The sequence below is a fragment of the Nestor notabilis genome, unplaced genomic scaffold (genome assembly GCF_000696875.1).
Source record: "Nestor notabilis isolate BGI_N333 unplaced genomic scaffold, ASM69687v1 scaffold21063, whole genome shotgun sequence".
NCBI classification, from domain to species: Eukaryota; Metazoa; Chordata; class Aves; order Psittaciformes; family Psittacidae; genus Nestor; species Nestor notabilis.
The window spans coordinates 1-16,002 of NW_009923563.1; the positions used below are offsets into that span (position 1 = coordinate 1).

At 39.3% G+C, this 16,002-nt stretch overlaps 2 protein-coding genes across 2 annotated transcripts in view; one reads left to right on the forward strand and one right to left on the reverse strand.

Annotated features, from left to right (window-relative positions):
• Positions 1 to 858: 858 nt before the first annotated feature.
• Positions 859 to 9,009, forward strand: LOC104403929 (adipocyte plasma membrane-associated protein-like; the record flags this gene model as incomplete). The annotated part of the gene is made up of 8 exons (XM_010012221.1): positions 859 to 948; positions 1,484 to 1,605; positions 3,705 to 3,803; positions 5,071 to 5,220; positions 5,633 to 5,745; positions 6,985 to 7,145; positions 7,879 to 8,074; positions 8,812 to 9,009. Coding segments are annotated over 8 exons (1,129 nt in total), but the record flags the coding sequence as incomplete, so codon positions are not given.
• Positions 9,010 to 12,760: 3,751 nt separating this feature from the next.
• Positions 12,761 to 16,002, reverse strand: part of GNS (glucosamine (N-acetyl)-6-sulfatase) — a 16,999-nt gene continuing 13,757 nt past the window's right edge. Inside the window, exons 12-13 of the mRNA XM_010012222.1 lie at positions 14,193 to 14,353; positions 12,761 to 13,354 (exon numbers count right to left, since the gene is read on the reverse strand). Coding sequence (XP_010010524.1) covers positions 13,279 to 13,354; positions 14,193 to 14,353 — 237 coding nt within the window. The 3' untranslated portion in view covers positions 12,761 to 13,278. The remainder of the gene's footprint in view (positions 13,355 to 14,192; positions 14,354 to 16,002) is intronic.

Here is a 16,002-nt window from a genome sequence, read left to right on the forward strand (position 1 = left end):
AGGGGCAGCGCAGCCGCGGGCTCGCAGTGTCCCACCCAGGCGCGGCGAGTGGTTTCCTCCTGTAACGAAACTCTTGGAGAAACATGAGGGGGATACAGGGAAGACGGCTGGGGGCGGTGTCCGCGTCCTCCTTCCCCGGGAATCTCCTATCGCCTCTTTTTATCTTACAGGCTTTTAGTGGTTTTTCTCCAGAACCACGTGCGTTTAATTTTCTGATTACTTATTTTGTGCTGCTTAAAAATGGTTTAATCCTAATTGGATAGGTAGAACGGAGCTACTTTGCTTCGATCTCTCTGTTACTCTTCCCTGGGCACTGCGGCCCTGCAGCAAGGGGGATGATCATGGGTTGACCATTTCCTTGAGGGCTGATTCATGTGAGGCCTCGTAGCTCCATGTGTGCGATGACCACGTAATGGCTATGTATGCACTTGGTAAAACCTGTTCATAGCAAAAGCTCTGATACCAAATACTGGCCAGAGTAAAAAAAGTTGGTAAAAGGCCTTAAAGGTACTAGAATTGGCGAAGTAACTGGGCTTGTGCCTCTGCAGTTATGTACTATTAAAAATGCAGCTCGGCAAAAGAAACCTTGTGGGTTTTGGCTGGTTGAGGAGCTGGATCACCCGTTCAGAGACTGGAGGAGCTCCAGCAGGGAAGCAGAGCAGGACGGCAGTGCTGCCTGCAGTGCGGCCGGGCACTCCTCTCTATGCAGAGATCACTGGGTTGTTGCAGTCTGGTTTGTCTTCTTCAGTCTTAATTTTTAGCATTGAATTTTTTTAACTACTGAAAAAATATTGAGTCTTCTTACTCCCCTCCTCCTGTACGCTCAAGAGTACAACAACTGCGTTCTTTTCCTTCCAGGTTCCCAGCATGGGGGTTTCTAGCTGCAGTCCTCACAACTTTTGCTAGCATTTACTTTTTACCGTCTCCCATTGATCCAGAACCATTCATGTAGGTTCCCCTGCTTGATTTTAAAGTTCAATGCTTGTGTTTGTTGCGAAATACCTGTACTTTCAGAACTTCTCCAATACTTTTCATCCTACAGGGGTGTATAAAGCATGGACTTAAGTTCATGTGCAGGAGAAACTGTTTTCTGTCATAAATAGGAACAATTTTTAAAAACAAGTGGATTTCAGGGAAAACAACATTGACCAGTGCAGCGTCCATACATACCTGTAGAGAGATCATTAATGCTCAGACTAATCTAGGATAATGGCAATTTTGGATTGCCGAATTGCCAAATTTTGTTGATTTTAGAAAAAAAAATCTCCTAAAAAGTCAGTATTCTTTTTAGCCTGGGCCTGCAGGCTCCACAGAATTGTTAATTTATTTTGAAGTAATAGTTTTAACAAATTTGTTACATTTGTTAAATTTAAACTAGTTACTGACATCTCTGGAATAAAGCCCTATTACTTTACCTTAAAATAATTATGTAGTCCAGTGTTGTCTTGTTTCTTACATCATATTTATAATTCATTTGGTGCAGTTTTGAAAAGCCACCTCCTGCCTTAGTTGGATCATTGCAAGTGAATGAAAAGCTTCAGAGTGGACAAAGAATCTTCACAGGACAACTGAAAGGTCCAGAGTCTTTTACTGCTGATGATGAAGGCAAGTAGATTAACTTCTAAATGGGTAAAGTTATACATCTGCTACATGTTACGCATCTGATGCATCTGCTTGGTCAAGTTATTAAAAGAGAAGACTTAAGAAGTTAAATCCAAGACTTATGAACTAAATCCAAATAAAGAAAAATAGGAATAATTGCTAAATGATTGCTCCAAAAAGTAAGATATTTGTCTGTTCTTCCATATCTTTGTATTTGAGGACTAATCCTGCAAATGCTCTGTGTTGCCAAATCTAACCTCTTTCATGATGCTGCATAAAAGTACTGTCTTGGTTCTGTTTTTCTTGAGTGTGTTAATTCTACTGTGGCTCTTCCCTGAATTTAAGGATGTTTTAGGAGACTGGATTCAGCCAGTTGAAATCATACAGTATGACCAAGTTTGCAGTAGGTGTTGTGGTGATGTTGCCTGATTTAGGTAAATGCTGTTTTCTGTATGAATAAGACAGGATATTGCTGGTAATTAGAGTAATCAGTGATTAATTCTGGTTTGCCTTCACTTTACTACAGATACCCATGAGAGAAGTCTAGTGCAAAACCCACTCACACTAGCTGTATAAATCTAAATATAGCATCACAGCCTAGTGCATAGCATGATAGAAAATAGCATTACAAGTCTAAGATTTCTCCCTTTAAATACAGAATCTGGTATGTGAGCAGAAATTTCAGCTGTCTCCAACGTGCCTCGGGAGGCATTAAAATGCCCAGTGTATTTTATGACAGCAAAGTTCAGCCTCTGTTTTTTTTCCCAAGCAAAGTGGCTCTGAAGTTCTCCCTTTGGATGAACAGGTGCTTTCTGTGTGCCAGTAATCCTAGACAATTCTTTTAATCTAGATCTGAGAGCTGATACTTTGAGAATCTGTCCTATTTGCTCAGAACATTTTTCCATAGATGTATGTGAGCAGATGCCAAACATTTGGATATCTGTTTATCTGCTCTGGTGTAAGTGCTCATTAGACAGAACTGGTGGGGTTTTAGTAATATTGGCACAGAAAGTAACTTCTATGGACTGTCCTTTAACACCTGTCACCAAGTGACTGCACATTAGTAAATGTAAATAAGGTTAGGGTGAAATGTGGGTCACAGGTAAGGAAAATAGTGTCTGCTTTAGTTCAGTCTATGTAAATAAGAGACAAATCAGAGGAACGTTTCCAGACAATGAACAGACTTTACGCTAAAAGTGTATTTTGTTGAACAGTGAGTCTATGATTGCTCATGCATTGCACTATTTCAGAGCCTGGGCTAGTCAAAAGGTAGGAGGATGCTATTTTTTCAGAAGTGGGGTTTAATCACTGCTAGTGTTTTGCCTCCCATGCTCCACACACAAGTTTTAGGAGTTAAAATACAATGTAAAAAGATTTGAAGACTTCCCTTAAGGTTTTTTTTGCCTTGTTAATTTGACACTTGAAAAGCACAGGAGAAAGCCACTGCTGAGCAGGAATCATCTAAAAGACCATGCTTAGTCCTTTAATGTAAACTTACACATTTTTAGTATTATTCTGATGGTTCAAAACTAAAGCAAAACATTACAGCTTAAAAAAAAAAACCCAACCAACCACTCTTATGTTTTTTTTCCTTAGGATTTTAATGTCTTAGGAGAAGGAGAAGTGTTGCTTTCTTGTTTTGGATCAGCCATTGGAATGTTTTCCTTTCACCTACTGAACATTTTAGCTAGTTGGTAATGCTGCAGAACTCTCAGGACAGACAGGTAGATCATGTGAGCTCTGCTAATGCCTTCACTGATTATCACTTACAGGATGAGAATATCCCCCATGAATCTGTAGTCCCATCCTTGATGCCCTTGTTTGTTGCTAACCCAGGGAGTCTTAAGATAGCTTTTAATGTATCATGTTTATTTAAAATAAGCATGCAAAGAAGTCGTATTTTTCTAATTTCCAATTTGCTCTTTCCGCTTTATAAAAATATCTTTAGAGTAAGCTCTGTGGTTTTGTTGCTCTGTGTGTGCACAGAATATATAGATTAGGAACAAGAAGAAAGGGCTCAGAATAACGAGGAATGTCCTTCATTTATGGTATATTTGTCTTGGTCCCTTTTAAAAATAGTCTTCTAATGTTCTTACTTTAAGGTAATATCTACACTGGTACTGTGGACGGGAAACTCTGGATGATCAGTGGTGATCAGCTGCATTTCATTACTCAAATGGGGCAGGACTTGTCTGAATGTGGTGAGTCATGGTTATGATGTGAAAATGACAACAAACTTGTAAGAATAAACATCACTGAACCAGAAATCGAAGTGATGTTTTAGCTCCTGTTAACGTTTTCTGAATCTTTCATGCAAATTTGTAAGAGAAGTCCACTGTGATCATGTAGTTTTTCCTTATGTAGGCAGGATTAAGGCATAATGAGACACTCCTCTACCCCTTGAGACTGGATGGCCATTTAAATAAAGAACAACATATTAGAGAAGTCCTCCTATACAAAGCTTTTTGAGAGTGGTCTAATGACACAATTTATCCAATCATTTTCTTGCCTTAAGATCAGAATGTATTTTAGAAACAGTTCAAATCTTACAAAGGCATCAGAGACTCAGAATAGTCTTTAGCCTGTTTTCCTAAACATGTGACAGTTATTGAGGTGCTTTCCCTAGTCCCAAAGTCTCTGTGCTAGGGCTTAGTCTTGACTGCATTTGAAAGAATTCTCAAAGATTACTGAACTTTTGTGAGTCTTATGTAAATAATTGACTATTTAGAAGAAACCAAAAATGAGACCAAAATGATTCAGAGCGAGACCAGAACTCAGCTGTTACCTTTTCGGCAGCAGTCAGTCAGTCAGCTTGTGTTACTGATGTGTTGCAGCTCTAGCAAGCTGTAGGGAATGTTGTCCCTTGCTTACTGGAGTACTGGTGGAAAATACCTATTTTGGAGTAGAGGACGTCAGGTCACAAAACTATAGGGTGTCAAGTTTTACTAATGTCAGTCCTATCAGAAAGATTACTCACTGTAGAATCCTAAACATGGTAGATCTGGGCTTTGTAGTTTTACCTGAGGAGTTCTTCCAGGATTCCCATGCAACCTGTGGAACTTGGGCCCCTCAGCTGAAGGAAATTAGTTAGATAATTTTTTCCTAAAAGTGGTTTTCTCCCATCTTTTTATTTCGGATATAAAATAAACAGCAGCTAATCCGTTTTGTTTTACTGATTCCGTAATCCTACCAGTTCTTTGGGCATCTTTATAATTGTCTGGGAAAACAGAGCTAAGTTTCTTTGGAGGTTGAGAGCAGATTTTTTTCTTAAGTAGTAAGGAACAGAGATGACTAGATTGAGATTATACTGGTGCTTCCTTTACAAGTTACTTTTAGAGACAGTTTAAGGAAGTTTTTGAAGATCTGGTTTATTCAAGGATGAGAGTTAAGTGCTTTTTAGCCTTTGCATTTTGTGATCTTCATTTTGTCAGCCTCCTGGTCTCATACATCCTCCTATTTGTATCTCAGGAACTCCAGACTATGAGCCAATATGTGGCCGGCCCCATGGAGTGCGAATGGATCAGGACGGTAACCTGATTGTGGTGGATTCTTATTTAGGCCTGTACAAAGTCAAGCCAAAGACAGGAGAGAAATCCCTCCTGCTATCGAGTGAACAAGGTGATGCTACAGTTAGTGGGGAAGTAGATTGATGTTGGGTCTGGGTCCTAATGTTTATATATAAACTGGGAGATCAAGGCACTTTATTCAGTTGGGATCAGTACGAGTGAGTGTGTAGACTGGGACTGATTGAAAGCCCATTGTCTTTATATTTTAAGTTTGTTGAAAAAATAGAAGAAAACAAAAGCAATTGTATTTGTCAGAGGCTTGGTATCTGTTTGTGTTGAGCTGCAACCTGAACATATTTACTGCAAATGAAAGTAATTGGAGCTTGGACTTTAGCTGGAACAAATTAAGTATATGGGATTTGGAATTTTAATGTCTGATATCTTAAGCTTGTGTGGATCTCAATAGTTTTGAACACTTAGTGGTTTTGTACTTATTTTAATCTGTGGTCATGTTTATTCACTAGGTGTGGATGGGCTGCCTTTCAAATTCCTAAATGGATTAGAAATATCAAAGAAAAATTTGATTTATTTTACGGATTCAAGTAGCAAGTGGGAAAGACGACACCACAGATATGAGGTGAGATGAGGACTATCGTCTTTTTTACCTTTGTGGCCATTTGTTCAGGCAGCTTAAGTGTTAATTTTTGTGCTGGCAGCAGTACCAGGCTGCAGAAGAGACAAGCTTTTTTCCATTGTGCTTGTGTGTTTTGGCCAAGCATGCTATGAATGCAGCATGCTGCAGCCCTGAGGCAGAGGATGGGCTGTGCTATTCTGTAGCTGCTTTTCCAAGGAGGAAAAAAAGCAATCAAAACCCAACAGATTAACCTTTGGGTATGACTACCCAAAGAAACTGTCATGTGATACACTACTGACAAGAGTTTCACAGCAAGTTAGTTTCTCTCTGGTATCTCTACAAGCATGCCCTTACACCGCAGAAAATGGAAGGTACCAAATTGCTGGTGTGTTTGGAGGTATCTTTTTGTGTTGTCATAGCCTCTGCACAAAACTTTATCTAGAACAAACTCTCTGTAAAGCTGAAATTCAGCAAGGTCACAGACAGAGAGTTTGCACTGAGTCTCGTCTTTACTACCAGAACTGTGGATAAAATTAAGCAAGGGGAAAAATCAAACTAAGTGAAATACATTGAATTTAAGGGGTGGGAATTGAGATCCAGGTTATTAAAGGAAAAAAAAAAAGTTGGAATCTCTCATGTGTCACTTGCTGCTTCTTAAAGCTGTCATTGTTTGGTAGTTCATCATTTTGCCATTAAGTATTTCATACTTGACAAGGGGTTGCCAGTGCAAATGACAAACATATGGGCAGTTTCCTCTTCACAGGGTTTATGTGTGTACAGTTCAAAGCTGCCCTGCAGATTTTTAGCAGAAGAAACTTAGACAAATTATCTCACATCAGAAGCACAATGTTGGCTGTTCACTTGCTTTAGCAGAACACTCATGAATGCTTTCTAGTTTGATATGAAGAAGCTGTAATTGTTTGCAGAAGCCTGATAGGCCTCAGTATTTTGCTATAGCAGGAACTGCAGGATAACATATTTAAAACTTGGGGCTTTATAACTCGCATGTTGCCCTGGCTTTGCCAGGATGCTGTGAGCAGCCTGGGAAATGACATGAACAAAAGCCTTTGCCCCTTTAGTGATGCAAGCTGATTGTTCTTATAAAGATGGCGTCTGCCATTGTCTAAAGTCTGCTTTTAGCTAATTTATGTTAATACAACTGCTGAATATTTTTTGTTGTAATGAAAACCAGGTATTTTGGCAGCCTAGTTTTTCTTTTATTAATTAGATGTATTAATTCAGGTAATCGAAACAAACCATCTTGGTCGCCTCTTGGTCTATGACCCTGCAACAAGAACGGGAAGAACAGTGCTCAGTGGCTTGTACATGGCAAATGGGATTGCACTGTCTCCTGAAGAAGATTACATATTGATAGCAGAAACCAGCATATGTAGAATCATGCGGTATGTTAACACCATTCTTCTGGATATAAAACCTATTAGTTTACATTACATGTTTCTTAATAAATTTTTATACACGATGTTCGTATTTTTACTTTTCTGTTTTTCCTTTTCAAAAAAAGCAAACTGAGATGTGCAGTTCACAGGGTTGCTATTGGAAACTTAGTCTAAATTACTATTTTGCTATTGCAAGGCTCAGATATTTTGCTTAATTCTAGATAAAGATTAGCAGTTGCTCTTCCCACTGCCAAATGTTTTGTATACTGCTTTAGTGCTATCTTGGGCTCTAATTTCCTCAGACTCAATTAGAATTATCTCAATGATAATTACATTACAGTTACAACAGACCTCAAAGGACAAGTGTTACTGCAGGATAATGATGATTAGCATAACACCCCATTTTAAAGGGACTCAGTGTTTAAAGTGTTCTGTTTCGTGGAAGTTCTAAAGCCAAATTTACTACCAGTTTTCATTTAACAGGCACATTTTCTATGAATAGGTGTTTTGACTAGAACCAGAGGGTACTGTTTATGTTACCAGTAGAAAGATGAGGTTTTTGACCAATCATTATTACCCAGGTTTAGTCCCTCTTGCGTTTACTACTTCCTGCAGGGTCCTTTTGTGTGTTTTGAAAAAATTTCTTACATGAATCAAACTGATGTCATTTCCATGCTGTTAAACTTGCTGTATTTTGCAGCAGCCACTATAACTCAGATACAAAATTCCCTTTTTGCAGCTATTGGGTGAGTGGAGCTAATGCAGGAAAAAAAGAAGTTTTTGTGGACAACCTCCCTGGGTATCCAGACAACATCAGATTATCAAACACAGGCTTATACAGAGTTGGAATATCTACTGCTCGCTTTCCCAGTTTCTTTTCTCCTTTTCTGGATGCTTTAGGACCATATCCATTCCTGAAGAGATTCATTGTAAAGGTACCTTTGACACTGTGTAGTAGTAGCTATCAATGTCACAAAGTATTAAATTTTAAAGTATGAAAGAACTTAGTCTTCACTAGGAAACAGAAAAGACTGCTTTATATTTACCAGCCATCATGCCAGCACATACCAGCTTCGACTGAGGATTGGTTTCTCTTTCACATCACAGCAGTTCTGCTGTTGTGGTAACACCGAGAACCCATTTATAAGTAGAAGAATCAGTACTGACAGAAGGAGTCCATAGCTGCAAGCCCTCAGCCCATTGTTTATAGCAATGTGATACTGTCAAGGCAGGTGAAGAACCCTTTACAAGTTGTCAAGCAAGAGTTGTGGAGCTGGTTATGATTAACCATGCTACTTTTTTCTAGGAACCATGCCACCTTTTCCCCTAGAACTTGCATAGGAAAAACACTGAAGTGGGCCATTCAGTTGTTTTCCATTAAGTCCTCCTTATTCCTGCTTTCAGAAAATAGGTGGCTTGTTGGCAGCTGGAGTGAGTAAAGTTCAAACAATTTCCACACCTTGAGCAAGCATGCACTCACTGTACTGTTAAGATCAGACTGCCAGCTTTAGACGCACTCCAGTAGATACTATCAAAATAACAAGTGACAGATGAATCTGACTAGAGCAACATCTGGAAAGCAGTATATTAGCATTACCTTTTCTTTCTAGTCGTGGAACTTTCCCACTTCCCCCCTCAAAGTGTTAACACTGCATTTCTTTTTCTAAACCAGGTGACTCCTTTATCATTCTACAGCATTTTTCTTCACAAACATGGCTTGTTCTTGGACATTAATGACAACGGAGACATTGTGGCAAGCTTCCATGACCCTGATGGCAGCATCACTTGGGCTGTCAGTGATGTCTTTGAGCATGATGGGAAGGTGTATCTAGGCAATACAGAACTGCCTTTTCTTGTGGTGCTACAGTAAACTTCATGGTTTTCAGAAGCTGTAGCATCAAAAGAAAGATAGCAGTGTTGTTTCAAGCTGCTGTTAAGTGATTTTCTCTAGTCAATGGGAGACTGCTAAGTCACTGAAGGAGAAATGAAACTGATACCACGTGGTTAAGCAGAAATGAGAATACAATGCAGAAATACTTGTTTTAGAAGCTTGTGAAAGCCTCAGACTTACACAGGTTAAAGATACCCAATCACCTTGCTCTATAGCTCAGAAAAGTTACATGTATATTTTTCAACAACAGTTGCACATCATCAAGGATTTCAACTCTGTACCAGGGACTGGGATGAGTAAGTAAGTAGCACGTATCTCACTGTTGCTCACAGTTCCCATTTTGGAAAAAGCCTTATGTAGGATTTTCTTCTTCCTCTTTCCCAGAGGCTGAACATACTTGGTTTTAATTATGAACAGCAGTTTCTCCATTGTCCCTTTTGTTAAACGTTTCCATCTATCCAACTACATCAGTTTCCAAGGAAATATGAGCAAGTATAGCTTGTGTTTCAATTTGTTCTCTCCCCTTAGCATTTCTTCCTGGTGCAAAGCAGTCACATGTTGTCTTGTGAAACTCTCCACATGAGGTTCCCTGTTACTGTATAAAAGTTCACTAGTGGCCACTGTTCAGTAGCAAGGCAGTAAGCAGAGAACAGGCTTATAACTAGGAATTCAGTCCCCAGCAGTGTGACACAGCCTGATCCTGTGGAAAGGTTTAACTGAAGTTCAATAACAAAGATAGGAAGTTTGATAGGCAGTTTATTTTTTCTTTCCCCAAAAGTGCAGCAGTGAACAGGGTCCTCTGGAAGGGCACTTTCTAAACAAACGTTCAAAACAGCAGAAGTTAAGTATGCTCACAACATGCTACAGCAAAGTATGCTCACATACAGAGAGAGTGAGTGATACAAATACAAATTAAACTGAATCACAATAAACAATAGCTGTTTCATTATGATGAAATATCATGTTTAGTTTGTAGAATCAGTCTTAAATTTAATGTGATTGAAAAGGTGTGATTAGACCTGCTTTAGGGGTGGTTTGCATGTCTGTGTCCCTGCTACAGCTTTATTCTGCAAAATGAAGCAGCCCAATTCAATGGACTGATGCTGGGTAAGCACATACTGGCTGTACTCACTTATGCTGAAGTGGTATCAAATGGATTTTGGTTTAGGATAATGTAGTAAAATTCTGAACTGTATTTCTCCCTGTATAGTATCTATTTTACCTGATGCAACCATTAAGGTTCACAGCTCTGCTTTGATAATAATGATTTTTAAAAATAAAAATATTCACATTTTACCTAAACCCAACTCTGTACCAGTAAGGCTCTTTCATTTAACCCAAATGCCTTCAGTAACAAGGTACAGATACAGCCATGGTCAAATAGCATCTGAAACGGCATTTCCAGGAAGACCATTTAGTTTTAAATTCACTTAGTTGGGAATCAAGGTTCCTTCATAGTGTTTTTGTAATCACCAAGGATAAGAATTAACACTGTTCATTCAAGGCTGTAAAAATACTCAGAATTAATTCTTTATGGAACCAGACAGCAGAGGAGCTCTAACAGCAGCAGTGGCAGGCAACTGTTGGGTCCTGTTCTTCCTTCAACTACATGCTTCTGCTGAACAGATCTTAAGTCTTTATCAAAAGCAAGAGTGAAGCAGGTGTTTGCCTGTACCACTGTTGTGGGTAAGTAAGGACTGACTGATTTCATTCTGAGTTTCAGTTTAGTACAACACATTACCTGTAACAGATTTCAGATATAGTGTGGTTCTCTGACAGGGAGCATGTAAGTTACTGAGTGTAGTTACAAGGTGCTTTACAGGTGTGTGCAGAGAGCAAGTGTCAATTTGGGTAGAACATCTGGTCACACATACTGAATAGTCTGTATCAATTCTGTCAATGATCACATTAGTTATTAGGCAAAAATTAAATAATCCAAAAGAAAATTCTCTTGTTATGGCTTAAGATCACTTGAAGACAGCTACACATCTGTACCCATAACAAAGTTTGTGTTTTTTTCTATTAAGCAGCAACATACACATTACTAGCACTGAAACTCAAGTAGAAACTTGACACATGACCTAGATTGGCTAGAACTGTTGAGGGTTTAATGTGCAGCAATCAATGTATTTCCCATTTGCCTCCACACAGCTACCAAAATTAAATTTAAACAAGGAACGTGCCTAAGTTGCTGGAATTATCTGAGGAAAAAAACATGTAAATGAACTTCAGGTTTAGCTCAGAAAGAAAACACTTGAGAGCATGAAAACAACTTTGGTTTTGTTTGTAAAGACAAAACAGAGTCTGAAGGATACTGACAGGCAATACTAAGGCTTGAGAAACAAAAAACAGGATAAAGCTACAGTTGTAGTGGAAGAAAAAATAAAGTCCTGAGTATTTGAAAGCATGTAAGTAGTCTGAACATCCAACCCCCTCTGCATTTATACAGATGCTCCAGCTGAAAAGTTACCTTTCAAGTGATGATTTTTTCTCAAATATTTGGTCACTCTAAAGACTTGAAACAGTAAGTTAGATTTGAGACAAAAAGCTGTATAAAACCTAACCTGTAGACCACCACAGAAGTTTGCAGCTCTAAGCTACATGAAGGACAACTTCTGTGCTTCAGAATTAAAAGCCAAGGAAGTTCAACTTCCCTTGTTTTAGCATTACTTGTATCCAGTTTGTGGGTCTGTGCGCTGGGCTATGCACCTTCACAGTTTTGAGAGTCATATTTTGTTGCCTACTTAATGATTACTTAGTAAAAGGTTTTATGTGACAGAAGTTGAAATCATCATGCTCTCTATTTGGGTAAAAGAACTGAAATAACTAACAAAGTAGTTGTGCCCCAGTTTGCCTGAGAAGGGAACAATCATCTTGCTTGATAACACACCTGATTCACCCACAAGCAGCATGAACTTGTCTTGCAGAAGATAGATGATAGCCGATTTGGTGTTTCGCCAACAAAGCTATACAGAAGTTACACGCTGACGCAAGTTTGGGTGTTTTTCAGGATTCAGAAAGATACTGCAGTTTGGGTACAAGTGATGGCTGCAGTTCAGATAAGCCTAATCATAAGGTTGACAAGACAACATCCCCCTCCCAAAGGGAAGCTGAGTGATAACGCGCTGCAGTCAGGCGTCTAGGCAGGCAGTTCTTTGGTGTCAAGGCCACTTACTGCGGGTGCCGGGTAGTTACGTCTCAACCAAAAAGCAACACTCTATGAAGCACTTAAACTGCCTAAAGTAGCCCTGTCAGCCTAACTCTAGTGATCAATGATTGATTTATTTATAGCTATTTTTCTTTCAAAATAATTTACCTTCAAGAATCTAATCAACCAAGATGTTAGACAATTAAAGACATTTGGAGGTTAGAAACAGATTAGCTTTACTGTGGTGCGCAGGTTTTTTTTTTTTGTTGTTGTAGATTTTTTTCCTTTAGCATTATTTTGTTCATGTATTAAAAGACCTAAGGGTTAGCTCAAAACACAGGCACACTTATTTAAATACTCGTTAGTCTCAACACTCTTGTTTCACTCGTAGGAAGCCTATATTAAACCCTAATATTTTTCAGTAGTACACAGTAACCCATTCCAGCATTTCCCACTAGAAGGATCTTAAAGTTACATTCTTGTTTGCAAGCTACCAAAGCTGTCCTACAAAATTCATTGGTCTCGCTTGAAATGGTCTCATTGAAAGAGAATATTTAGACACTTGCTTGTCTGATCTACAGCTTTGCCTAATGCCTTCCTGTACTCTTTTGGGCTACTTTGCTACTGTCATCACCAGCTTTGATCTCAATTCAGGAAATCTATAATTAAACATAGCTTTTGAGAAAGTCTGTAACACTGAATATGGGTGAGCATTACTGTGCAATAGCACCTGCCTATCCAACCCAACTCAGATACACATTTACTGATTTTTAGAACAAAATAAACTGTTCAGATCCATAGGCAAAGGTTCACCTCTGTGCCTGTGATACGAAAAGATACTTGAAAGACAAAGGTGGTAATCAATTATCTGAGCAAGACAGATTAGCTGTGTCTAACGATTCAGAGTTAGAGTTCAGCTGTAAGATATACATATTGCACAAGGCAACCAGCTAAAGACAAGGGTTTTTCTTCCAAACAGGGTTTGAATAGCCCATGAAAAGTCTTCCAGCTGTGATCAGCGAGAGCTACGGAGACAGACCTGCTGCAGTCACTGGAGAAACTGGCCAGCGGGAGCCAACTACAAGAGGCTCTGAAGTGCCTTACAAGGACCGTGCGGAGAACCTCCGAGCCCGAACACCGTGATTGCTGAACATGAGCCGTGGGTCAAACCTGTACCTATAGAGAGGAACAGAGTCTGTGTGAGTGACTGCAAGCACAGTGACCAACTCTTCTAGAAACAGCTACTTCCAGAAAAGCTCTGGGCACGTGAATAGTTGTTTCTCAATGGTATGCAGCAGGGACAAGCTCTGCACATATTATAGCAGATGAGTTATAATGACACACAGCTTAGGAGCTGATAGTCTCCAAAGAAAAAAACACTAGCTACAACATGCCAGCAGCATACTGGCATGTATAACATTCAGTACTCAGTAGATGCATCCTAATAGAAAGCTTTGCTACCTCAAATTACAAACTTACATAGCACAACTGTAAGAGCATTTAAAGCAGTGCTTAAAAAGCTTCACTCCAAATGATTACCAACTGATTTTTGAGGTAAGAAGTGCTGTTAACTTACAACAGCTGACTAATTCATACAGCTCAGGTCCTGCAGGAAACATTCTTTGCTAAGAGTATTTCCAGGAACAACCAGATCAAGTATTTGGAAAATGGCTGCCCAGGGCAACCTGCAGAGCTTTTCCTTGTTTGCAGGCAAACCTGAGGTCACTTGCCTCTGACTACTCAGCACAGCTGTAAGCTTCAGCTATTCTAAGTCAAGAGTGGCTGACAAGATTAAAGAACTAGTATTAATACCATCAAGGTATATTTGGTAGATTAAATTAAAATAGAGATTAAGCATTAAAAACCAAACAAGCATCAAGAAAGCACCTCTATCAAACAACAGTATGTCAGCAATATAATATTCCAACATAAATACTCTCTATAAAAGCTTGATTTAAAAAAATATATAGCTATATTTAAAAGTATTTTATAAAAGAATTGAATCAGTGCTTACCCAGGATCAAAGACACCCGGCGTACGGCATGTTGCTCCCGAACAGGACTGCAGCATCATTAATCGATAGTTCATCTTTTCTAGAATTTCTTGATCAATTGTTTTAGCAATGTTGTTGATCTGGTGTGGATCTGCAGTCAAGTTATACACTTCCACAAATACCTGGAGAAGAGAGTCCCTGCTCCGTATTAAGTCCTAAATGCTAATTAACTTTTAATCGTATTATTTGGGAAGAACACTTAAGGACAGCATATCATCTGAAATGTTATTCCTAATGATGCTGCAGCATTCCCACAAATAAGCTGTAATTAGCTATGCGCTTAAGTGGTCAAAGACAAGAGAGTGTGTAGGTAAAGTTTAGTGTGATAAGACAGTATTACTGGAGAGGTTTTTACTTCCACTTCAAGTACTCATCCACTACACAGCAGATTTTTTTCTAACACATAAATGGAACCTGTCTTATGACTGTAAGACCACAGCAAGAGGCCATGGCTAAGCTGGCTGCCTTTTCATTACTGGATCTCAAATACACGATTTCCTGACCATCACACCACCATTATATCATGTATCAGCTCATCAGGTACTTCCAGCTGTCAAACTCCAGCAGGTGTCTTGACTACACATACAAAACATACTGAATACCAGTATGCTCTAACACTCATACAAGAAAGTTTTTTTGTGTGCACATGCTTTGAGAAGGTTTTTTGTGTGCTTTGAGAAGGTTTGTCTGGAGGATTTTAGGGCAGATTTGGGTTTTTTGTACACTAGATCTCTAAACCATTTTGTGGGACAAATATTAGTCAAGCATATCTCAAGAATTCAGCTGAGGTTTTGTCTGTGCTAGAGCAAGAGGCTTGATTGCAGATGATGTTGATTTAAAGTGGCTGGGTTGTGTCTAACATAGATAAAGATGCATCCAGCCAGCCTTTGATTGCGAGCTTTCTTCTAAGGCTCACTGCAAGGTTTTAAAAGCCACATCACTGCATCTTCCCAACACTGTTAGCCCTAATTTAGCTGATCCAGGGGAGCTCTGTGACCAAAAAATGCTCCAGCCATTACTGGGGGAAAAAAAAGTGACATGTAGTGTATTATCAGGTCAACTTTGGAGTCTACTTTTATGAGGAAACCTGCAACACTCATTTGACTTCACCATAAATTGTCAGAAAATGGAAAAAGGGCAGGGTCTGTTAATCATCATCTTAGTCTCCTACACAATCTTTCTTGCTATCTTAGAACAAAAACCATCATGTGGAATTTGCTCCCCTGGTTTAAGGTGTTCACTGTAGACTATAAGAAAGCATTCTGTGGTCCCACAGTAACTGGGGATACCTGCTGTTTATGCATTTATCTGCAGTTTATTAGATTTGTAACCCTGTTGCCTCAAACTCAGTGTTTTCTCTGGAGCAGCTGTGTGCAAAGGGGCACAAGTAAAGATCAGCCCTCTAACACACTAGTGAGATCTGGACAGTTTCTGAAGTGGGGATGTTATGTCCTTTACACCCAAACAAGTTAAGGTCCGAGACCTTTCTCATAGTTGTAACTTAAATACTTGTTTTGCCAGACAAACAAGCAAGTGATAGGAGAGAAATGATGAGCCTGGGATTTCAGTTCTTCCCAAGGAAAAAAGTTGCAGCTGAGTCTAAGAGCAGCAGACATAGAGTTTAACAGAAATATTTGTCATACAGAAGACTCTGCTGCATGGAATTGGGGTAGAACAGAGATCTGAACCCAGCTCAGCACCCCCATGAGGCTGTTAAGTGATACCAACAGGGGACAGTCATAGTTTAGACTCTTGTCCCTTCCTCGCCCCC